Here is a 25858-nt window from a genome sequence, read left to right on the forward strand (position 1 = left end):
ACATTTCACTCCCTCCTGACAGGGGCTTCTTTAAATCTGCACAGTTCCCTGCCTACATTGTGGTATCCCCAGCAAGACAGAGTGCCTAAAATGCAGGCTGTGTGCTTTGCTCTCTCTCTAGAAGCTATGACCAGTGTATTACTCACAGTTGTAAGTTACCACACAGCTCTTTCTAAGCACGCACATTTATTCTTAAGGTGAAAGCATAACAGAGAAAATAATAAAAACAATAACATTTCTATATTCCTGCTAATAGCTTACCAGAGGTCACTCATCCGTTTTAGGGGGCTCAGTAGGCCAAAGTCTATAAGTTGGGACCCTCATTGGACTGGAAATCCTATCTGTTTGCTGGATCAGAAAGAAGGCCCTGAATTAGTTTAAACTCAGGCTATTCATTAGGGCTGTCGATTAAATTTGTATTGCTATATTACTTTACTAATTAATAGATTCCAAGGTAAAAAGAGACCACTATGATCATCTAGTCTGACCTCCTGTATAACACAGGTCATAAGACTTCCTGAAAATAATTCCTAGAGCATATATTTTAGAAAAACATCCAATCTTGATTTTTAAAATTGCCAGTGATGGAGAATCCACAATGACCTTTGGCAAATAGTTCCAATGGTCAATTACTCTCACTGTTAAAAATGTGTGCCTTATTTCCAGTATGAATTTGTCTAGCTTCAACTTGCAGCCAGTGATATGGTCCTTGACATTGTGGTTTTATTACTTTTCTTTTTTTAAACAAAGAATTCATTTTTGCTGAAAGCAAATGTGCATTACAGTCTAGAGAAAATGCTATTTGTTTTTCATACACACAACACCAAGATATAGAATTTTTTATGGATCATTTCAGTGGTTAAGAGAAAAAACAATCAATCTAAAAAGGCTTTTCCATTTTCTAACATAATTTCTAGCAGTTTGCTAAGCATGACATAGAATCCCTCATGACCTTTTAAAGAAAATAAGCTTGTTGACGTTGAAAGAGAACTAAAGGGTGCAGTTCAGATATGTAAATAAGTATGTAAAGTATTCCCTTAAATTTTTGTGTTGAAATTTGCTGATGACTTTAAAATCAGTTGTATAATCAGAATCATTTGCTCTGTGAACATAATTTATTTGTAAGTATTTAGGCCCCCATTCTGCAAAGACTTAGGCCTGGTCTACATTAACAGTTGTACTACTATTGCTATGTCAGTTGATGGAATGATTTTTTACCTACATAGCTATGCCAGTATAAGACCTACTGTGGACGCAGTTAGACTAGTGTGTCAACCAGCATCAACTATAGCGGTATAAGCATAGTTATACTGGAATTATTATGTCCGGCTAGGAGTGTTTCATCAATTAAATATACTGGTATAACTAAAACAGCAAAACCCTACTAGAGGAGACAAGGCCTTCCACACAACATTCTATGGGGATTAATCTTATGTGCAAGTTACCTGCATAAGACTTTGCAGGATTGGATCCATCATCAAAAATATATTAATTTCAACATTGGTGTAGGAAAATATTTTGAAGTTCACAGACTGCCTCTCACCTCATCTCTAGCATATTTTTTATGCTTTATCTGTGGTCAAGAAGACTAATCTCTCCTATGCCTCACCCACTGATCACCTGTATTTTACACCATCGAGGGATTGTTGATTCTTATTATGGGTTCATCTACCTCCTCCTTAATATTTTGAAAAGGTCTTCCCTGAGTCAAATGATTTACATTCTCTTTTCTATTAATTTTTTTTAAAATAGTAAATCATAATAGTATGTTAAAAAATTAAAAATAAAGAAATGGTTTTTTTACTCTTGCATTTTAAACAAAATTATGGTCATGACTGCACCAGATTTTACAGTTGTTTGTGGTTTGAAATTGGCTTGGATTGTTTCTGTACAACCTCACAGCTCTAAAAATAAGGATTGGACTTTGAAATAGCCTAGTAGCTTAATATCTGAGTTCACATGTATATTGCAGGCTGCTAAAATATTCACTCTTCTTTTTAGTCAAAGAATTCCCCTGAAATGCAAAACAGAATTTCTGTCTCCCACATGTGAGCTCTGACAGGCTAATAAGGAAGAAAGATGGTCGCAATAAAAGGGGTCTTGGTTGCATTCCTCAGATTTCACTGGTTGTAAAATGATGGCCCTGCTACAAAATGACCACATAGGGTTTGGAAGTGAAATCTAGTCTTGAGAGTTTGAAGAGTCTGCTGTAGTGAAGTGACCTCCCTATCAGCCATAAAATATCCAGAGGACTAGAGTTATCACATCGAAAGCAAGTGCTGTATTAACAGCTTTGGAGACCAACATTTTAACACAGAGAATAGAGCTGCGTATTTTTAATTTGTGATGATTTACTACATTGAAATTGGTGTGAAATGGACAACAAATCACTGTGTCAAAATCTGGAAATGAATTTTATCAGCTGAAGGAAATTGAGTGTCTTGGGATTTGCATAACTTTCTCATAATACTTTTCATATTAGGGATGATGCTTAAAACTGAAAGTAAACTGGAAAAGCCATCAAACTTCCTAAGTAGCTGATTTCACACATACACACTGACATATATCCTAGTTTCTATAGCCTTGTTTTGGTGGAAATTAATATGCCTCTGTGTCTGTGTGTGTGTATATATATGTATGTGTGTATATATATGTATGTGTGTATGTATATATAAAATAATATGACCAGGGTAAAATGTGAAGAGATCTTGCTTGTCATATTAAGCTGATCCCTGACTTTAGCTACATTTTAAAAAGTACAAACATTAAAGGAGATATTCTCTGTATTCACTTTGCAAAGATGAAATGGCAGAAAGAGGCTTTTGTAACTCTGTATATGATAGAAATAAGCTAAGACTGAAAAAGATCTGTAAAAGAAAATTTAGTTGGGAGGTATACCATTCAACATGCAAGAAACTGTTCCTGTTAGAAACTACCTTTGCATACATAATTAATTTGAGCAACACATTCAGTCTCTACAGCTACAAGAGAAATTGAATTCAGGTGTTTGCTGAACATATGGGGGATTTACTGTGAATTTATGACTTGTGGTTTGAGTGTAAAACCCCAAGATACTGGCTGATAAAACTTAATGAAGCTTGTGCAGAGAAGCTATTTTTATTTGCATTTTAGTAATTGATACATTTTCTTCTTTAAATACCTTCCCCTTTGCCCCATTTCTCATAAATTCTTTGGAACTTGAGGAAAACAGGAGCAATAAAAGACCCACCTTTCTAAGTTCCCTTCCATAGTACCTTTACAACTGTTGGTATTTAAATCAGTTTGTGACATACTCATCTGACCCTATTATAACACACACTGTTGAGCTGTGACCACACAGTTACTCCTTTATACAATGCAACCCTATGTTAGCCCCATTTGCACATCCAGAACTATGCTGCCTAGCCATGTAAGTGCACTCTGGGAAAATCTGTGCCTATATTTCATAATGCCTCTGAAAGTGATAGTGTGGAGAACATGCATACAAAATGGCAGCAGTAGCATGTGGGACTATGCATTCTGGATGCCTACAGCAAAGACAGCTAGACAGAAGAAGGGCTGACCAAACTGGTAACACAGGCATGCATAGGGAGTTCCAGCTAGATTGATGGAAGACTGAAGGACTATTAACTATCTAGCTTACCACCAAATATTAACCATATTGGGTCTGGATACATCCATCCATGTCACTAGCTGTTTATAAACTCACTTAGAACTTGTAGAGTAGTGGACTGCATGGTCTAGTATAGCATTAACCTTAAAGTTAAATCCAGGGATATTTTTCATGCCATTTTACCATATGTCCACATCTTTTTTGCAACAACATGACAGTTGCTGTTTAGTCACCTGTTTGAGTGATTTGAGACAAGCCCATCTGCTTTGAATGAGCACGGCGGGGGAAAAGGTATTCTAATTCCATTAAATTTAGCGGAAGCTTTTATAGTGGATTAACACTGCCCTAGCACTGTTCCTCTATTTTATCCTGCCCTAGCAATGAAGACAGGTCCAATTTAATACACACTCAGCTAGTTCTGAACTTTGGCAAGCGTATATTCTGCAGGCTAACGCATTGCCCCAAGAGCGATAACACCATTAATAACCAATGAGGCAACCTTTTAAAATTCCTGGGAACACATTTTCTACTTGCTTCTACCTGTGGATAGAGGGATATCCAACTCTTGATTTTTAAAGTAACATAAAGTTTAAATGATGTGAATATTCTGTCTAAACTTAAGGAAATGTAATTAGTACAAGTAGGCAATGTTTGCTCACTAGCTTGCCGTGATTGAGAACCCAGTTATTACATGTGTGGTTTATAACTGCAGTCGAGAGATCTAAGCAGCTAGCTAGATCATGGAAGCTCCAATCCATGTTAAAAAATTTCAAGGTGTAGGAAACATTGTTCATTTACTAACCTTTTGGTTATTCTAGCCGGGTTGTTACTGCCCGGTGGTGGTGGTGTTAGGACCCTTTTTCCTCCTTTTTCAGGCCAATGAATTTTTCCAAAGCTTTAGTCATCCCTGTTCAGAAGCTTGTTTGTATCCACTTTATCACACTGACAATCTGTCTGTTTTGAAAGGATTACAACTCTGTACATCAATGCATGACATCACGGTGAGACATTGCTTAATGATCTGAGACTCTTATGGTCATTGCTGTGGCTGCCTGTTACTGAAAATATGTGACAGGTCTGGTCTATGAGCTTTGCTTACAGTTGCTTTTTTTAGCCCATGCAGGTGACTGTTTTAAGTAGCATTCCTGAAATAGCCAACTGTTAAATGTACCATCTGTAGTCAGAAGATAACTAAGGACCACATGCAGAACTGGTGTAAATAGGCCCAACTCCATTGCAGCAAATGGAATTGTGCTGGCTTACACCAGGGCTGAGTTTGGCCCTGAAAACTTTCCTCTTGATTTTGTTCTAGAACTGTTAGTAATTGGAGCAAGAGGAAATGTAATTTATCTTCACAAAAACTGGGTTCCCACAAGTACCTGATCCTGGGAGGTGCTTATTGTCTTCTGCGAAGTTGTGGGCACCCTCCCTTGAAGTAAATTGCAGCTGAGTGAAAGGTTTGCAACAAAAGCACAAACTAGGCAATAGCTGGTTTACTATACAAAGCTATCAGAGGGGTAGCCGTGTTAGTCTGGGTCTGTAAAAGCAGCAAAGAATCCTGTGGCACCTTATAGACTAACACGTTTTGCAGCATGAGCTTTCGTGGGTGAATACACACTTCGTCGGATGCAACGGACTTGCATCCGACGAAGTGGGTATTCACCCACGAAAGCTCATGCTGCAAAACGTCTGTTAGTCTATAAGGTGCCACAGGATTCTTTGTTGCTTATACAAAGCTGAAACTCAGTCCAGCTTCATGTATGCCAAATTTCAAATAAACCAAGGCTAAGTTTCAAGTTAAACTCCTTCCTCCCCATAGATAATTCTGGACAGTTTGGATTGAATTGACTTTTAAATTTTGGGTTCATATGAATCAGTGATGAGCTGCCAAATTTTTAACAACCGGTTCCCTCCTCCCCCCCCCTCCGGGGGGGGGGTCGGGCCCCATCCAACCCCTCATGTTCCTTGACACACACACTCCGAGACCCCTGACCCAGCCCCCCTTCCCTGTCCCCTGACTGCCCCTTGCCGCCACCCAACCCCTCCTCTCATTTTCTGTGGCCCCCCAGAACCCCTACCCCATACAACTACCCCTTCTCTCTGTGCCTGAGTGCCCCCACCACCTCATCCAACCCTGCTCTTTTCTGACTGCTCCCCGGGACCCTTGCCCCCATTCAATCCCCCTGTTCCCTGCCCTCTGACTGCCCTGACCCCTATCCACCCCCCCACAACCCACCTCCCTGCCCCCTTACCACACTGCCTGGGGACCGGGTCCACTCTGCCAGGACCACGACCGGCGCCGCGGCCCAACTCCCGAGCCCAGCTGGACCAGAGCAGGCACCGCCGGCGGCAGCCGCTCGGCCCAACTCCCGGCCGGCACCGGGCCGAGCCGCTCGGCGGCAGCCGCCGCCCGACTCCCGGCCGGCACGGGCCCAGCCGCCGGCGGCAGCCGCGGGCCCGACTCCCGGCCGGCACGGGGCCCAGCCGCCGGCGGCAGCCGCGGGCCCGACTCCCCGGGCCGGCACCGGGGCCCGGCCGCTCGGCGGCAGCCGCGGGGCCCGACTCCCCGGGCCGGCGCTGGGCTGGAGGGAGCCGCGGTCTGGGACCGGGAGCTGCTGAGCCAGCCGCACCTCCACCTGCCTCCATGCTGGTTGTTCTGGCTTCCCGCGAACATCTGATTCGCGGGAAGCAGGGGAGGGGGAGGAGAAGGGGGCGGAGCAGGAGAGGAGCGGGAAGTGAGTTTGGGCCGGAACTTTTGTTAAATTTAGCAGACCTTAACAACTGGTTCTAAAATGGCTGCTAAATTTAACAACGGGTTCGCGTGAACCCGTGCGAACCGGCTGCAGCTCACCCCTGATATGAATGCAAAACACAAACAGAAATGTAATATAGTGCTTATAAATAAGCCTGGCTGTTACCCATCCTCAACCAGTACTGGTTCTGTACAGGTCTCTTCCTGCAGAGGAGAGTTTTAAGCAGCCTGGAACAAAGCCTCTCTCCTAGCGTACTTTCTGTGGCTAAAGTCCTACAGCCAAGTGACATACTTACCAAGTCAAAACTGGTATTGTTAGACTGAGAACTTGCTAGGTTATTTTTATTCATTAAGTGCTCTGCAAGACTAACATAAAGACAGTCCTTGCCCCAAGGAGCTTGAGGTCTAAAAGGCAGCCATAGATAAGACAACACACACTAGGAGACGCAGGAGAGAAGTAATCTTAGAACAGTTGTTTTGTGTGTGTGGTTTTATGTTTTCATTTCATTTATCTAATTTCCTTCTTGTTTTTTCACTTCCTTGTGGAAGATATGACTGAATTTTCAAGAAGGCTTTTGTTGAGGGTGGGGTGTTCTAAAGGCCTAATGGTCATGTTATGCATAGAAGCATGCCAAGATGGGAATGGGTGAAGGAAACAAAGGAGCTGATGGTGGAATTAATAATGAGGGGAAAGGTGGAAAGAAACAAGAGCTCAGGTGGCAGGCCAAGGTAGAGTTGTGCAGGGCCTTGAAGACAAGAATGAGAAGTTTAAACCTGATATGATGGGCAAGGAGATCTCTGGAGTGATTCAAGAAAGGAGCATAGTGCAGGGCTGAAAATGAAAACAGTTAATAAAATAAAAGAGGCAACATGTACTCCTCGTCAACCTCCTCCTTCCCCAAATAATCTGTTCTCCCTTAAAGGTTTCTTAAGGCCACCTCCCTATTTTAACCTAACATCCCTCCAATTTCCCACCTTCTTTCTTAATATTTTTAAAGGTTTTTTTAATAATATATGGTCACTTGATCTCACTTATTCTATATCTTTGTGACTCTTTGAGCACAAGGAATTTTGGGTGGCAATTGTGCTGGGAGACTGAAGTGATTTTGTTCTTTAATGATCTATTTTTCAGTGAAATAGCCCTAAAGCTCCATTCCCCACCACTCTCCATTTTCTAATTTTAGATTTTGTCCCTCACTTTTTCAGTTAGGGGGTAAAATAGAAAAAAAATATGGAAGGTTTTTCTTGTCTATCTGTGTCAAACCCATTAGTAACTTGAATGTTTCCCTTAAGTCAGCTTGACATTTTCTTTGTGCGCTTATGAATAAATTCATCCTTTTTAGAGTTTTTGGAGAAGTTCTTCATAAATCCTGGGGTCCTCCTCCGTTGCTCCATCTCATTCCAGTGAAAAGACGACCAACCTGCTGAGCATACAGTTCCGGAGGAGGTTTACCCATTATACCTTACAATATCTTTATTGATTATTTTGTGTAATATTCAACTGTTGATGGAAGTATTTTTAACAGCATCCATAGAATGAGCAAAAGTTTTTTACAATATGTTTTCTACAATAACCCCTTCACCCATTTTGTGGTCAATAGAAAGCATCAGTTCCATTTAATCTGTTGACTCTATTTTGGCTTATTGTCTCAACATTTTAGCACAAACTGCCTTACTGCAGTACTTTTTCTTACCATTAAACAGAGGCAGCTCTTTATTGTCATGCCCTCTTTCCTGCTGGGCCTCCAACAGGCTAATCCCGTCAGCTCATTCAGTGGCTCTCTTACCCTGTTATCTCTTCTGAGTTTGAAATGAACCATATCCCCTGACTGATGAGCCCCCTCATATTCATTGATCATTTTAAGTACATCAAGTGGCCTAACTAGAGCTATTTGCTAATCTCTTTTTACCACAACTAAATGGTATTGCAAACAAAAACAATATTCTTACCTCTTAAAGCCTAAAAATTAAAAACATGTCAGCAAGTCTGCATGTATTATGCATTACATTTTATACATGCTCTACTACTATATTGCTTGTTTGTTATAGTAACAATCTCTAGTTTTGAAAATCAGTAAATTATACCCCCAAAAATTTTGTACTTATATTGAACTGTGCCAGTTCCAAAAGTCAAAGTGCATGGTGTTACTACAGATTAACCTGGACAAGAGCTGTACAGCTCCAACAGGATTAGGGGGTGACATGATCTGCGAAATCTATAGTCTTAAAGTCCCTCCCACCAGAGGGAATAGAGTGGGGAAAAACTCTATAAGTGAGGCTTCAGAATTTCTTCCCCCTCTGATTTTTTTCCGGAGGGAGGGGATGATCTGGGATTTGCATGCATTATGCTTTTTCTGTGTACAGTGTCTAGATCTACAAATCTATGGAATTATTCTCCACTGTTTCTCTTTAGCTTTCTCATTTGAAACAATGTAATAATACCTGAACATTTTTTCATCAGCACTTTTAACAGAAGGCAATAAATGCAGGGTTTAAAAGCCCCAGAATAAGAGATTAAAATGGAGAAAGAATTGCTTCTGGTTAGCCTTTAATAACAAAAAATTGTCTGTCAGGCATCCTACAATTCCCACATCAAAAACTCTGAAGTATGACAGAAGTTAGGGGGACAGAAGGGCAGATCGGAGAAGCTGGAAAAATGGCAATGACATTAATGAATATCCACTTTTCTATCTGCCTTATGAAACTAGCCGTTCCTGTGCATATTTCATGATGGTTTCACATAAATCAAGTTTAAAATGTACTATGGAGAGGGGATTACCTGTTACTGCCATTATGGAAAATTTATGGTTTTAAATAGTTCAAGTCTGAGTATGACTGTACATAAAAAAAACCCTATAATGTCATTCAATCTTCCACAGAATACTGGAATGTCACAGGATGTCAACAAGCCTGTAACCTGAATGTGTTCTTGTGAGCCTATGGCCCAGTTGTGTTCTTGAATATTGAACTGTCAAATAGATTTAATTTTACATTTCCATTAGCCTTTTAATGATATCAAAATATCAGTTTAAAAGACTTGTTAGACACAGAACTAAGAGATGACAGGTTCTTATTGATTGGAAGAAAATAATCAAATTGTGTATAGACAGGATTTCCAAACATCATAAATTAATTTGATGGAACTAAAGATCTGACATCGGAACCATAGATTAAATGATGAGTGAGTTTATTAAATATTAACGGTCATTATGGCAGTTTTTCTATATGTTCCTAATTTTTAATCAAAAAGTTTGTCTGATGCTAATGACTATATTCTTTGTACTTTATAATCCCTATGGTAACATTAACTGTAGAAGTGCCAATTTGCTTTGATGAGTTTAGAAATTGCATTTTAAAATAGCCTCACTATTCTCATTCTGTTTGAAATTTCTTTTAAAGCTGCAAACAGTACTGATAATAAGAGCAAACTGAAGAACATTTTATTTAATGCCTGCAACTTGTTTTAAAATTCTTTCATTACTTCTAAAGTACTGTCACTTCACAAGAAGCTGCCATTTTCCTACTAAACATATTTCACAGATTATGATTCTAAAGTTTGTTCATCCTTTACCTCCTCCTCCTTTTAGCATCAGATCAACTCCTAGCAATCATGACCGGATACAGCGTCTGAGGCAAGAATTTCAGCAAGCAAAGCAAGATGAAGATGTGGAAGACCGCAGACGTACCTATAGTTTTGAACAACCATGGGTGAGTGTCTAGATGCTCCATATACTGGACAATGCCCCCTTCCCCCAAGTGTACATTAAGTACAGCCATTTCAACTGTGGTCTTTAATCCTGCATGCAACAAAGCAATGTAGATCCAAGCTCCTCTGACCTTTTAACTCCTGACCTTTCTCTTATCTCCATCTGTGGTCCATTGTTGCTAATTTCATTTTATATCATGCTCAGCCATCTGTCCATTGTGTAAATGGTATCATTTGCTCTGTGACAAAACATAGCTCAGTCTCTCATCACTGTGGACTAATTTATAGTTCAGTTGGTACCTAAAGGAGGGGGAGTTGTCTGGACATTTTCTATAAAAAGGTAATTTTTCACTCCTCAAACTAGAAAGATTCCATTGCAATATGGATATTCTCATGAAATACAAGCTGGACTGGACAGAAAGACTGTATATATATATCAAATTAATGCCTAAAATATTAAGGTCCTTGTGAGGCATTATCACGGGTTGAGATTAATTTTTTCCTTAAGAAAAAAATTACATGCATTTTCCCACTAAAAAGAAGTAGTACATATGCCAATTGATCTTTTAAATCCTGTTCATGCTGATGTAGCAAGGGGATACAATTATGTAAATCTACATGCTTTCCTTGTTTACCATAACTGAATCAGTCAATTTGTTTTTTAATCAGATATGGTTCTTAAATTAGGATTCTTTAAATGTCTGTGGCAAATATTTTATCTAGTTTATTTTTTGTTAAAAATGTCACAGTAAAGAAAATGAGCTTGCTGCCAACCTGTTCCAGGAAAGAACAACTGTATCTTGAAGCCAATAGAATACATCACAATTCGAAAAGTCTTGTACATTGTGTGGTATTCTTGTTGTTAGGCCTGGAAGGATTAGAATTTTATTGGTAAATGTTGGTAAACATTAATTTCACCATACACACACAAATTGATAAAAAAATTCCATTGATGATGATAGAAATTTACAGATCGGCAAAGTAAGGAAAGTGTTGCTTGAGAACTTGTTAGAGTTTGATTTCTAAGGCTGTTTACTTTGTATATTTTGACATTTCCTGTTGACAGTTTGTGTTTTAATGGTTATAAAACTTTAACTTTTTGAATCTGAACATCTACTGTCATTAAATAATTATCTGACTGCCCCCTCCCATAATTTCCTGCAACTGTGAACATTTAAATAGATAAAAATGGGGGGAGGGGGAGAACAGAAAATAGAAGAAAAGAGAGAGAATAGAAAAAAGGCTTAAAACCCATACTTTTGCTCAGTTATCTATATTTAAGTAGATAAAAATAAACATCAATATTATTTGTTGAAATTGTAAAAAAATGAAAATTGAATTCTGCCAAACCTATTTAGTACACTAAGCTGATGTGGAAATACCCAGAGATCAATTTAACTGAGTATGATAGTTATTTGGGATAACATAGGTAAAATCATAGATGTGCACATCATCTCTATTTGTCTGTGATGGTGAATATAGAACTGACACATTTACGCACAGTTTAACCTTTGTGCCCTCGTCCTTCTTTAATGCATCCATTTGAAATTTTAACATGCAGCATGGAAAGGAACAAAGGTAAATGTGTCCTTAAATGACCTAAAACTGCTGAGAATGCTGTATAGGCTTTTCTTTCCCATGTTGGAAAAAGAGAATAAATAAAGTGCACATTTTATTTTTTTTCATTACCAGATGTTTTTAATATGAAGTGGTGAAGATAATCTGATACCCCATTTCTGTTGTACTGTAAGATTTTTAGGAGATAGAAGGTTGGGAATGGGGAGTATTTGTCCATAATGAATATCCACGGTTTCTTAGTCTCAGAATGAGAGATCGAGCAGAGTTCTTGGGAAAAGTGTTTTATGAGAAAAACTTGCACTCTTGAAGACTTGGGAACTTAACTACTGAAGGTCATGGGCCAAATTGTTGTATATCTAAATGCCATAGCAACTTTAGACAGACAACTTGGCTTGTATTATAGTTTCCAGTAATGAGTGAGTAGGGAATTATTTGGATGACAGGCTGATTACCTTAGGAATGGAATAATTTCCTAAATTGTGGGTCAGAACATTGACCTTTCTTTTTTTTCTCTTTCAAACAATTGGGATCTCTCCATTTACTCCCCATTCTACTGATCATGCAAATGAGCTCAAAGTGACTGTAATTCTGCTTAATGTATTAATTTTAATTCTGAAGCTTATTGTTACTTTTGTCAGAGCTGCTCTGTTGTTAAAGCTGTAACTAGCTGCATGATTTTTATTATATCTACTTTTAAAAAAATTGGTCCAGAGTAACTTGGAATTATTTTTTCCTTTCATGTACTTCAGCCTTCTAAGATCACAGTGCTTGGAAAGGATAAAACAGTGATCTCATCCATTTCTGTAGTTTGCAATCATTTTAGTGTTCAGGAACCGTAAACTCCTCTCTTAAGCGGTGTGTGTATCTTCAACATATTAGTCTAAGATTATGGAGTTTGTAAGGGCACCCTCTCAAAATGCATCCAGATGTGTTATTAAATACCAATGACTTCAAAAATGTGCAAGTAGTTTACTATACATATAGAGGAGGAGACTTAGATGCATTTGTCAAACTCCTTTTCAGTCTTCGCGTCTGTAAGCTGTTGGCTATAAACTATAGCAGTGAAAAGTGCACCTGTGTGAGGACCACTGTTAAAAAAAAAAAAAGAAAAAGAAAAAAAAAAGTTTTTGTCTGAGAGAGCTGGCTTGTGACACAAATGGGGCTTCCATGGACAAAAGGCTTTAAATCCAGAAAAGTGCCTTAGCCATATGATTGACGTAAACTTTGCCCTGATTTGGATAGAAAGAGTAAAAACCCAATCTTGTCACCTGCAGAGTCATGTGCACTATAAAATGATAAGTAATTTGCATTTTTCATTAACATGATGATGGGAGACTGAAATAGAGGGAGCAAAGTGATGATATGATATGGGACTGCTGGTTACTTTAAAATAGTAAATGAAAATGTGTTTTGGAGTGTGTGCAATGTGTACTGATAGAACTCCTGTGGATAATCTAACCTCGTTATCTCTAGCTTGCTTCTTGCTTGCTTATATATACACCTGCCCCTGGAAATTTCCACTGCTTGCATCCGAAGAAGTGGGTATTCACCCATGAAAGCTCATGCTGCAAAACGTCTGTTAGTCTATAAGGTGCCACAGGATTCTTTGCTGATGTGGCTATTAAGATATTCAAAGGGCTTGATGGCTAGTATGACAGGCCTTGTCTGCACTAAAGGAAAAAGTCAATCTAAGCTACGCAATTTGAGTTACGTGAATAGCATAACTCAAATCAACGTAGCTTAGATCTACTTACTGTGGGGTCCATACTATGCGACGTCGATCGGAGACGCTCTCCTGTCAACTCCCCTTACTCTTCTCGATCAAGTGGAGAACAGGAGTCGATGGGCAGTGAGCACTGCAGCATCGATCCTCCATTAAGTGTAGACAAGCCCTTAGAGAGACTATCATGTCTATGTCATCTATTCCAATCTGCCTTGGGTTGATAGTAACAAAAGATACTACAATTCAGTTACCTATGTCAAATGAGTTTAATCTCTGCCAGAGCTTAGTGGGAAAGTGTCCTTATTACCAAAAGCTGCATCAAATTGGCACAGAATTATACCCTTGGCAAAGAGTCTGGTGACTGCCTGGGCATGGAGTCTGAACTATCCCTTTAATTGAAGGGTCCCATCAGGTCATATTTACTGCTCTGTAGCTGGGAAGTGCCCAGCCTGTACCTGAGGAGATATATTAAAATAGCAAGGTGCAATTATAAAAATTTGCTCAAGGTCATTTGAACGATGTATTGATTTTTTTCAACCACTCTCACTTCATTAACAATGATTAAGCTTTTTTTTTTTTTTTTTTAACATCCAGAGTCCACTAAAGTCCAAAGTAATTTTTCTATCGGCTCATAATTTTGTTGAAGGGATTTGAAACAGTTAAATTTCTAATGAACTGCTTATTTTTTTGTCCCTAACCATTTATTTGTGTTTGAGAGAGAGAAAGAGAATTACCAGGAGATTCACAATTGCATTAGATGCACAACATATACGTGACAGTACACAGCTGAAGTGGAAAAGTAACACAGGGATATGAACAAGCCATTGTTATCCTGTTGGCAAGAAATCAAGCCAGTATTTGGTGTAATAAAGGTGTAATTTATATTTGTAAATAAATAGCAGTGGACATGCAGAGGGATCAGTCTACATTCGGAGTCAGCTATGGCATCATTCTATATCAGTTAAAATTTAAGATGTTTGGTGGTGCTAGGTCATATTTTCCCTCAAAAGTCATTTTGTATTGATATTTCAGTTCAGTGCCAACATCGTGTGACTGGGGGTTTTTTTTGTTCTTTTCCATGTTGTAAGTATTAGGTCTGCTGAGACTCATCTTTCTTTGAACCAATGCTGGGGTTATGGGATTTGGGCTATAATTTCTTCTATATCTTGTATTTAATGTATTTTTGTCTAGTCACATCTTAATTAACTGATCCCCACCTTCAATAACAAAAACACAGCAGCTAAGTATTATAGCCTTAAATGTCAGGGGATTGAACCACCCAATTAAAAGAAAAAAGGATATTGAATCAATTGAAAATAATGCACTGCTTCCCAGCCATGCTCCAAGAAACACACCTACCACCCAAAAAGCATTAAAAACTCCTTTTCACACAAAAACTGATGCTAAAAAAGGAGCATTGCATTTTCCATTCACAAAAACATTCCCTTCCAGTCACTCATCTAATTGAATTATTCAATCTGCAGAATATTGGTATCATGAGAGATTGCAGTTAGACAGAATTTAGTCCTAAATATTTATGCACCAAATAAAGATCCTTTATTTTTTAAAGCAACAGTTAATTTAGCCAAAAGTAAATATATCACCACTGTTCTGGGTATGGGATTTTAATTGAACACTGAATTTTGAAAAAGATAAATCACTGCATAGTTCTGTAAGGTAAATGCTGAAAAACATTTAACAATCTAACGAAGTATAGATTGGTATAACAGGTCTTTGGAAGTTCTCACTACAAAATCAGAGACTATACTCTCTTCTCTGTTGCTTTATTCCAACACAGGCCTTTTCCCTGTTTCTAAAGCAGACATAATGGAAACCTTATCCATTCTGTCACTTTTTGCTATCCTCTTATCCCTACAAGCAATTCTTACACCTTATGCGAAATCATAGGGACTTAATAGCTCATTCCTAGAAGATAAGACCTAGAATAATTTGAACAACTTACCCACCATGCAAAACAAGAAAGGTCAGGTTTTTAGGAGTATCTGCAGTTGCAACTGCACCTTAGCACTATTTCTGACTGGGAAAACACGACAGTCAATGTTGAAGCAAATACGTGGAAGATAAACAGGAAGTACTAAAGGACAGGTTGCTGTAAATTATGCAGAAATAGGTTCATCACTTAAAGGAGAATGAGAATTTAAATATTCAGAGTTTTAAAGTGATCTTAAAATTGGCTTATGATATAAGATCTTGTGTAAGAATTTTTATCCCAAGATGTAAGAGCCCTGATCAAAATGTAAAAGAACTAACAACTATATACATTAAAAGCCAAACAATGTTTTTTCTTTCCCCAAAATCCAGAGAGAGAACCATAGCCATGTAGGTGGTCCTGCCCACAGACTCCTTCCCTTCATTCTGTATGTAATTCTCTGTGTCAACCATTAAGGGAATTAATACAATATCATACCTTCCTTGTAAAGATTTAGGTTCCATCTTAAAAATCTTATATTTGAAAAGTATTTATTTCTAGTTCAAATTACGCAATTCTCATTTATCCCACATGAAATGAAGGTGGCAGATTTAAAAAAATGCAATTATTGCATTTTGTATTTCAATATATTTATCACTTATAGAATGGAATTCATATAAATAGAAAGGATAGAATTTCATATTTCTGAAAGTACGGTGGTTGGTTTGTGCCATAGTGACTATTATTTTTCCATCTGCAGTGATACATAAAGTCAGAATCTTAATCCCACATCACTCTAATGCTTTTCAGTTTTCTGTGTGTACTCCATAGAGGAAGTATACAAAGAGATGGAATTTGCTTATTACATGGTGTTTGAATAAAACCCCTGCTGGCAATTATTTACAGGGAATATTGCTATATCTTCTGTTCCCTGTAGCAATGTAAACAAAAAGATGGAGGTAAAAATACTCCTCAAGGACATCTCTAGATCCATAGAATGTTTGATGATATTGTACATTTTGAGACCCATAGTTAATTGATTACATTTCATCTGTGTCAAGCATATCTTTACATAAAGCAGGCAAGGTCATGCAATCTTATCTATTTCTAATTCTACTGAACATAGGTACGTCAAAAGTTTTTATTGCCTTAAGTCTACAAACTGGCCATGAGCTTGCTGCAACTTTTGGGTTAAACTATGAAGCCTGTTCTAGAAAAGTTAAGCAAATTTATTCAAATAATTAATGGCGACTTTTTTAATTGAGAAAATAATAAAGAACTATTAGCTCTTTTAGTTTTTAGATAGGTGCAAGGAAATTCTGCAAGTTTTAACTCAAAGTTTCTCTGAATTCTTTCACCCTGGACAGTAGGTGGTACTGTGCGTTCCATCTCCTAAGCTAGTGGATTCCCCAAAATCTTCAGAGGCCTTGGATCCAGGATTCCCCTCATATGTGTTCTCTCTCTCTCTCTCTAATATGCATGCATGCACATACACAAACTTTCCCTCTCTATTTCTGTGATAGTTCATCTCCTACAGGAACCACATAATCATGGTATCTACTGCTGCCCTAAAGGGTGTGGATTCCAACCTGCAGAGAGGGAAACTGAAGAAGTCCGCATTAACTTACCCACAAAAGACTCACAGGTTTGGTGATGGGATAGTTCCATGGATAGTATCCTGAACTCCATGGACAGACTTCTGCAATAAAGGGGAGAATGCTGCTGAGGGGCAGTATGCCTGCCTTCTACACTCTCCCCAGGCCGGGGTTCACTAGAACCTCCCTCCCACTGTTGGTGGTAGTGAAGGATACAATATGGCCCAGATGATTAATGATGTCAACGCATTCCATGAAAAATAATATCTTAGTTTTACTAGTTTAATACCATAAGTGAAGTTATAGAAATGTGTAACTTCCCCAAGCCAGGTATTAAATTAATATCTATTTAAGAATAGAGCTGTTTAATTTCATACACGTCACACCTTCATGTTGAGTTTTCATTTTACAAGATGAGTATCGTGTATTCGGTTTAACGATGCTGAGTGGGATAGCTATTATTATCATTTAAATGTATTGTTGAAGACTTGAACATACATTTATTTGTATAATTCAGCCTTGGTTGTTGTTGCAGCCTTGACCACTTTTTGGTTTAAAAGGTCAATGCTTGTCATACATCTCATCACAAACAAGGACAGAGGTCTTTGCAATTTGCACTAAGAGCTGTTGCTAGGTTTGTCTGATAGCTTCAAAGAATTATTATAATTATACTTTTCTTTGCAGTACCCTGTTTGTACAGGTGTTAATATGTTTTTGTGCTGTGTTCCAAGTGCATGGTTTGTGTTGCAAGACATTAAATTTTTTCACCATGGAGGTTTTCCTTTATTCTTGGTGTGTATTTTTGTAGTAACATAAATTATGTGCATATGTGTTATGTTTTTGGGGCTGAAATTAAACTGACAAATCCTAACATACAAATTTCCTTTAGAAGATGCATTTTACCTGTAAACTAAATTTTAGTATTGTGGCAACACTTTTAAATGTTTTTCTCAGTTAATCATTTACAAAGAGAAGACTTTGTGTGTAGATTTGAAGTTCTCTTATCAAGTTAAGTAAAAGGAGCAAATTTGGTAGATCTTTGTTGTGACATCACATCAATGATATATAAGGCTTTCATTAACCATTTCTTTTCATACTTTGGATGCCTAAATTCAGACCTGAATCCATTCTATAACCAACATTTACAAATGGACAGATCTAAAGGCAATCACTGAGGGTATGTCTACATTTCAATTAGACACCCACAGCTGCCCCCTGCCAACGAACTTGGGCTCACGGGGCTCGAGTTAAGGGGCAGTTTAATTGCAGTGTAGACATTTGGGCCTGGGCTGCAACCCAAGCTGTGGGACCCTCCCACCTTGCAGGGTCCTAGAGCCCAGGCCGAGCATCTACACTGCCTGAGCCCTGGAGCCTGGCCAACTGCGGGATTTTAATTACCGTGTAGATGTACTATTAGGCAAATAAATAACTGGCCTGCTTCTCAGATGCGTTGAGCAAAATTGACTCCACATGACTTTAATAGGAGTTGCAGGCGCTTGTCACTTCTTAAAAGTCAGGTAAGTTGATTTAGATGCCTTCCTTAAGACACCTCAGCTTGAAAATGTTGACCATAGAGTGCAATTTTCAAACTTGGGTGACTATGAATCCATGCATAGACCACTCAGAAACTGTTCATGGGCCTGATGCTTTAATACCCCACATACCTTCACCCATACAGAGGCACACTTTAGAGTCTTAAACTGGTATTAAGGTGTCTAATTCAGATTTAAGTGCCTAACTTTAAACACCCATTTTTGACAGCTGGTACCATAACCTATGAACATTTCTAAAGCATCTATCATTTTAGTGATGTTTCCATGGTTACTTTGTTTATATTAATGTGTGTGTGTGTGTGCGCGCGCGCATGCACATGTATAACTATTTACAACAAACAGTTTTACCAACCCCATGCATTCAAAAATAATGAATCGGGTCCCCAGAAATCATGAGATTGGCTTAAAATCACGATTTTTTAAAAAATAAACATGAATAATATGTGGGGAAAAGGTTATTTCCCTTCTGGTTATTGAATGTTTATGATGCTACTGCATTGCAATTTCAAGCTTTTCTCTTTAATCATCCTATAACCAGAATGGCTAGACTCTTACTCTTTTTTATTAAATGAACGTTGAAATTCTCATATAATCATTGCCTCCGTAATATAGGGCACTAAGTAAAATGCAGAATATTACAAGATTGACACTAAAGTCAGGAAAATTGGCAAAATTGCACTGTAGAAGAAGTGAAATGCTCTTCTCTTCATTTCTGTCTGTCAAGTTTTGTAAGGAAATGTGTCTGTGTGAATGATTATATATGTATATTCGGTGGAGTTTGTTTATCTCAGTGAGTTTCCTGTTTATGACACTGTGAGTTTATTGCCATATCATCACACATTTCTTTTAAGGGTTTTTTTGTTATAAAAATTTGTATTGAGGCTTTCTGAGAGTAAATCTATCCCTAAAGTAAGCACCATTATTGTATCATGGGCTCTCTTTCATATGTTTCCCTGTACTAGTCATTTTCCGTTTTATGCTTTCAAACTGATTCTCGAACACTATAATCTTCTACTAACAAGTAAAATAGTTGTTCTCCAAATTTTATGTCAGATTTTGAGCTGCTGCTGATGTTCCATCTGATGCGTATCATTGTTCAAAACGGAGGTTCTAACAACTGTAGACCTGTCTCACATTTTATGTTTTACTGGCTACTTTCAAGTACCTGAATATATATTAAAACAACGGAGCAGCTTAAGTCAGGAATTACAACTCTCTGTTTTAACATTTGCCTTCAAAATGTGAGGAGCTTTTGAAAAACCTTTTATCTTTCAGATGTGTCAGCCGCTACTGCGTATGTCTGCTGCAAAAATTACAGTGGCAGAAAACAAAAGAGATGTTTACTGTGAGCGAAAGAGATGAGGAAAAGGCAAAAAGTGGCTGAGCATAACTCATGCACCAACACAGCTAATAATTTTTTAGAGAGAAGCTAAAAAAAATGGGTTTTTTTAATAACTAGTTTTCACCTATCGCCTACACACAATGTTGTTTGCTCTATTGGCAACATGTGGAAGAATCTGAAATATGTTCATATTGGAGTCTTGTAATGCTCTGTACTATCAAAACAATAGCCCATTTTCACCTCAACTCAATGTAATGCTTAATAATTTCAGTGCCATAATTACATCCCGGCTGTAATGGTATTTGACATCCTTGCCATGAGGTAGAGATTGCCGTAGTCTCTCCACAAGATTTACTAGCATTTTCTGTGGAAGGATTCTATCCACTTAATGAATGGACCATATCCAAGCAGAGAGAAGTGGTATTTTGAATGGTACATTGTAGATAAGTTCAGTGTATGTATTTATTTCATAAGGAAGACAGAGACTTCAAGTTATGCTGCTAAAGAACAAGGTATATCTACACAAGCATAAAAAACTCACGACTGGCCCAGGTCAAATGATTTGGGCTCTGGGACTGAAAAACTGCTGTGTAGATGTTCAGGCTTAAACTGGAGCCTGAGCTCTGGGATCCTGGAAGCCCAAGTCAGCTGACCCAGGCCAGTGGTGGCTGTGCTGCGAAGCTTTTATCCCTGTGTAGATGTCCCTTAAGAATCGGCGTTTCAGAGGTGCTTAGCATCTGCTGCTCTTATAAGGGCTCAGTGCCTCTGAAAATCTGTCTTTAAATAAATAATCCATCATTCTTTATTTTACAGTCTCTACTTGCAGACACCACCAACTTCCAGTTAAGGACTGTGGATTAGAGTAGTCCAACAGGGAACTTCCTATACTTGGTATTACTGTTGTTAGAACTACCAGTTGAAGGCACTCAAAAGACTACAGGCTGAATTCTCTCTGTACAGGCACAGTGGAAGGGAATTTGTGGCTGTGACTCCCTGATTCTGCTTTGCCTGGCCCCAGAGCAATTTAAAGCTGCAGCAGGCAAGTGGATAGTTAGGTGTGACAGAATCTCACTCTTCCACGATTCCTGCCCTTCACTCCCTTTCCCTTACCTGCCCTCCCCACCCCTGACACAATTCCCCCACTTTTGTACAGGATAGTGCATCCCAGTAGGCGAGGCAGCAAATAGTGGAGCAGGCGCAAGAGGCGACTGTAACCTCTTTCACACTAGAAAGCGATTCCCCCTGAGCACATGGACTCTTCAAACAATGTGCATTCACTTTGCTCTGTTTGTAGCTGACTGGAGAATCCAGCCCTATGTGTGCACATTACTGCATTACATAGTAAGAAGCAGGGTTTGCTCTCATTTGAACTAATTAATGGTGTGCAAATGTTAAGGCCGGACTGTGATATCCTCAGCTGGCATAAATAGCCATAGCATCACAGATGTGATATTGATTTACACCAGCTGAGGATCTGGTCCACTGATTTCACATGGAGTTAGGTATTCCTTCATATAAGAGCGAATCACAGTTTGACCTTTAGTATTTATCAGATAATGTTTCAAAAATAGAGGATTAGATTAAAATATAGCCCGGGGTCCGCAATCTTTCAGAAGCGGTGTGCTGAGTCTTCATTTATTCACTCTAATTTAAGGTTTTGCGTGCCAGTAATACATTTAAACGTTTTTAGAAGGTCTCTTTCTATAAGTCTATAATATATAACTAAACGATTGTTGTATGGAAAGTAAATAAGGTTTTTAAAATGTTGAAGAAGCTTCATTTAAAACTAAATTAAAATGCAGAGCCCTTGGACTGGTGGCCAGGACCTGGGCAGTGTGAGTGCCACTGAAAATCAGCTCGCGAGCCGCCTTCACCACCCGTGCCATAGGTTGCCTGCCCCGATATAGCCTATAACAGATGACATTGTGTTAAAGGTCGGAATTTAATGCAGTTATGGAAAGACCAATTTGAACATTTGAATTTGAATATTTTAAAGTACGTGTGTGGATATATAACAGTAATTTAATTAATTGCTCCTATGTAGATATTTTTGTGCTTTGCTTAATTATTTTTTTTTAACTTTTCATATCCTAGCCAAACTCCAAGACATACTCACAGAGTGGCAGACACTCTGTATCTGTAGAAGTTCAGATGCAGCGGCAACGACAAGAAGAAAGAGAAAGTTTCCAACAAGCTCAGCGCCAGTATAGTTCATTACCCAGGTACAGTAACTGTCTAAAACTATTTGGTATATGTTAGCCTGGAGTTAATTTCATTTGTGGAAGGAAAATGCTGTGTTTAGTGCATGCACTTCGTTTAACAGAAGTATAAGGAGTAATGCAAGGATTGCCAATTTTCTAATTGCACAAAACCAACCCCTGCCCTGCTCCCTTCTCCAAGGCCTCACCCCTGCTCACTCCATTTCCCCCCCCTCCTTTGCTCGCTCTCCCCCACCCTCACTCACTTTCACCAGGCTGGGGCAGAGGGTTGGGGTGTGGGAAGGGATGAGGGCTCTGGCTGGGGGCTCTGGGGTGAGGCCACAAATGAAGGGTTCAGGGTGTGGGAGGGGGCTCTGGGCTGGGGTTGAGGGGTTCGGAGTATGAGAGTGGGCTCAGGGCTGGGCCAGGAGGGTGGGGTGCAGGAGGAGGTGTAGGCTCCAGCAGGGGATGTTGGCTATGGGGTGGAGCCAGAGATGAGGGGTTTGGGGTACAGGAAGGGGGTTCTGACTTGAGGCAGGGGGTTGGGGTGCAGGAGGGGATTCGGAGTGCAGGCTCCGGCTGGGCTGTGCTTACCTCAAGCAGCTCCTGGAAGCGGTTGGGAAGTCCGGCTCCTAAACAGTAGGGAGGCCAGGGGGATCTGTGTGCTGCCCATGCCCGCAAGCACCACCCCTGCAGCTCCCATTGGCTGTGGTTCCCAGCCAATGGGAGCTGCAGAATCAGCGCTCAGAGCCCCCGTGGCCACCCCTGCATCTAGGAGCCAGACATGCCAGCCACTTCTAGGAGCCGTGCGGAGCCAGGGGAGGCAGGGAGCCTGTGTTAGTCCCGCTGCACCACCCACTGGACTTTTAGCGGCTGACCGGAGTATTTTTGACTGGGTATTCTGGTCAAAAACCGGACAACTGGCAACCCTAAGTAATACTTGCAATGAGGAAGAGACATCAAATTCCATAAGTGGTAGCATGTAGTGGCTGTTTATTTCTTAGGATTACTTCAAAGTTGACTACAGTGGGAGCTGAGGGCACTCAGCACCTTATAGAATCAGCACCTTAAAGCATGGATCCTTATGGGACACTATCTAGTATCACTTTCCATCTCTAGAAAAGAATCTCTTGAGTATGAAATAGATCAGAGAAGAGAAGCAAATGGAGGGCTGTTTGCACCGTTTTTGTATGTCATATTTTTTGTGTTGCTTAACTTCTTACCAACAAAAAATCAGTCTTGTGATGTCGGTATACAGACGTATATTTAAAAAAAACAAGAAATCAAACAAAAGAACATGGAGACAACCATGAAACACTATGCAAAATTGAGCCACATCCAAGTTTCTGGCATATGGGAATCTTCAAACTTACTGGATCATTAACATTGGAATGCTGACAATTAATATCCTTTAGTCTAAACAAATCTGTACTTTTTAAAAGTTCACAGGCCAAGGAACTGCTTAGAGTTAATTTTTTTAAAAAGCCAAATACGAAGTAAAATGAATGGTCAGAATTTTACCCAGCTTGTAGTGTAGGTTACATAAGAATGGCTACACTTGGACACTGTATGGTGAATGTAGATAGTTTTTTAGAATTCTCAAACATTAATTGGGGAAATCTGTGACAAGAACTGAGGTAGAATTGAGATGCCTTTTGCTAGGGGTACTTTAAGCTTGAAAACTTCCTTGATTTGGGTGTGCCTTACATATTATGATGTTGCCTTTGCTTTGGTCTCTATATATAGATTTTTGTGGAGCAGGTAATGGTTATATATACATCTCAAAACCAGGAATTGCTGAAGCCTTGCAAAAGAGGCCATTTCACTATTTTATTATGCAGCAGCCATAAACGTTTCATAGTTAAAGGGGACGTTAGCTTAACAATTAAGTCCCTGATTTTGAACCCCAAACCATATCTCTTGAGTTTTCACATGCCACAGCTCATCTTAGAGTAGAATTTTTCTGGGACATTTGGAAGAAAATGAAAAAAGGAGATTAAAAGTTATGGTGTTCTGGCTTTTATGGGTTTTTTAAGGAAACTTTTCAAAATGGCAGCTATATTATTGCTTTCCCCCCCATACCTCTTGCTATCTGCAGAGTGGATTACATCTCAACCGTAAATTAGTTTTTCTGAGGAGAAGTACAGTAGAACCTCAGAGTTACAAACACCTCAGGAGTGGAGGTTGTTCATAACTCTGAAATGTTCGTAACTGAACAAAACATTATAGTTCTTTCAAAATTTTACAACTTAACATCAATACATTAATACTTAACTTAATACAGCTTTGAAACTTTACTATACAGAAGAAAAATCCTGCTTTCCCTTAATTTTTTTAGGAGTTTAAGTTTAACACAATACTCTACTATATTTGCTTTTTTTAATCTCTGCTGACGATGATTGTGTACTTGAGGTGTGGGTTGACTGGTCAGTTCATAACTCTGGTGTTCTTAACTCTGAGGTTGTGCGGTATGTTTTAGGCATTTTAGTATGTCTTTCAGAGGATGAGGTAATTAAAAAAGATAAATAAATATAAAAGGGTTCTGATTGCATGTAATACCCCAAACTAACTTTGGCACAGAGTGGCTTAATTAGGGGATCATGACAGTGTGGGTATGAAAAGATGGCACAGGAAGGCTCTCTATCTAGCCTTGTTATACTAGGACAGTATTCTAGGCAGGCGCCAGAATTTCTGCGGCATTTCGGCAGTGACGCCTCTTGATGGTGTCGCTTGACGGCGGCAAGTGGCGTCATCAAGAGGCATCGCCGCCGAATTTCTGTGGCGTTTCGGCGGCGATGCCTCTCGATGACACCACTTGCCGCTGACAGGTGACGTCATCGAGAGGCGTCACCGCCGAAATGCCAGATATTCGGCGGCATTTCGGCGGATGCTCGACTGCCGGCCAGGACACGAGCGCATTTAGATGCCCCTGCGGGCGCCATGGTGCCCGCGGGCACCGCGTTGGGGACCCTTGTACTAGGATTTTTCAGACTTTTAATTCTCAAAGGGTGCCGCTCCACCAGCGGACTGTCGTGATATAAATAAGGCTCAGACAGGTTCAGGGGTTAGATGACATGGAGGTAAAAACACCAAATCCTGTATAAATAATAATATTAAGAGCTTGTTTGAACAAACTGGAGTCCATTTCAGGCTCATTAGCTCTGTTAAGGCATAGATCACCTAGGAAAATGTGAATCCTGCATTTTGAACCTGTGTTTTGGGTTTTGCTGTTGTAGCCCGTCACTGTAGTGTCAAAAAGCTGGAGAATGGCTGTAATGCAAAGTTCCAACTGCAGAAATTCATATTTTTGAAGAGAAATTTCATTGACCACAAATTTGGAAAATAACCATAGGAAACAGAGAAGTTTATGTGTAAGAGTGTAAGAGAGAAGTGTACTGAATCTATTGATTAGTGTGAAAAATTACAAGTAAATGAGTAAGAATGCTTATTAATATGCAATTGATGAGTGTTTAATTACAGGGTTCATATCATCCTTCACATGGTTACAAACACAAGTGTTTATTCTCAGCTCAAGCTAAAGAGAATTGTTAGAAAATGGTGCTGCTGAAATTCAGAGGTTCAAAAAGTTACCAGTAATAAAACAATAAAATGGGATATCAGCTTTTCAATCATCAAAGATTTTTTACTAACCTAGGAAGAAATCTCACTATCACTAATGTCATTTGGATCCCAAATTCATTGATAGAATTACAGTTTTATGATTAACTGGTTTTAGTCTTTTATTCTGGATACTTTCCATCTTGAGTAACTTCAAGCAGCCTAATTTTTTTACCTTTTAAGTTAAAATGTTAAGTACTTTAGGAAAATAAAAAACTCTTCAATCATATTTCTTAAATCTTCCCAAAAA

General features: G+C 39.1%; 1 protein-coding gene across 11 annotated transcripts in view; it reads left to right on the forward strand.

The window, feature by feature from the left end:
* The window catches only part of PARD3 (par-3 family cell polarity regulator), a 627608-nt gene that overhangs the window by 598137 nt on the left and 3613 nt on the right, over window positions 1-25858 (forward strand). For all 11 annotated transcript variants that reach the window (XM_039524331.1, XM_039524332.1, XM_039524326.1 and 8 more), the window contains 2 exons: window positions 9953-10073; window positions 21887-22014. In XM_039524331.1, the coding sequence (XP_039380265.1) occupies window positions 9953-10073; window positions 21887-22014 (249 nt within the window). The remainder of the gene's footprint in view (window positions 1-9952; window positions 10074-21886; window positions 22015-25858) is intronic.

The sequence above is a fragment of the Mauremys reevesii genome, linkage group 2 (genome assembly GCF_016161935.1).
Source record: "Mauremys reevesii isolate NIE-2019 linkage group 2, ASM1616193v1, whole genome shotgun sequence".
In the NCBI taxonomy this organism is placed as follows: Eukaryota; Metazoa; Chordata; order Testudines; family Geoemydidae; genus Mauremys; species Mauremys reevesii.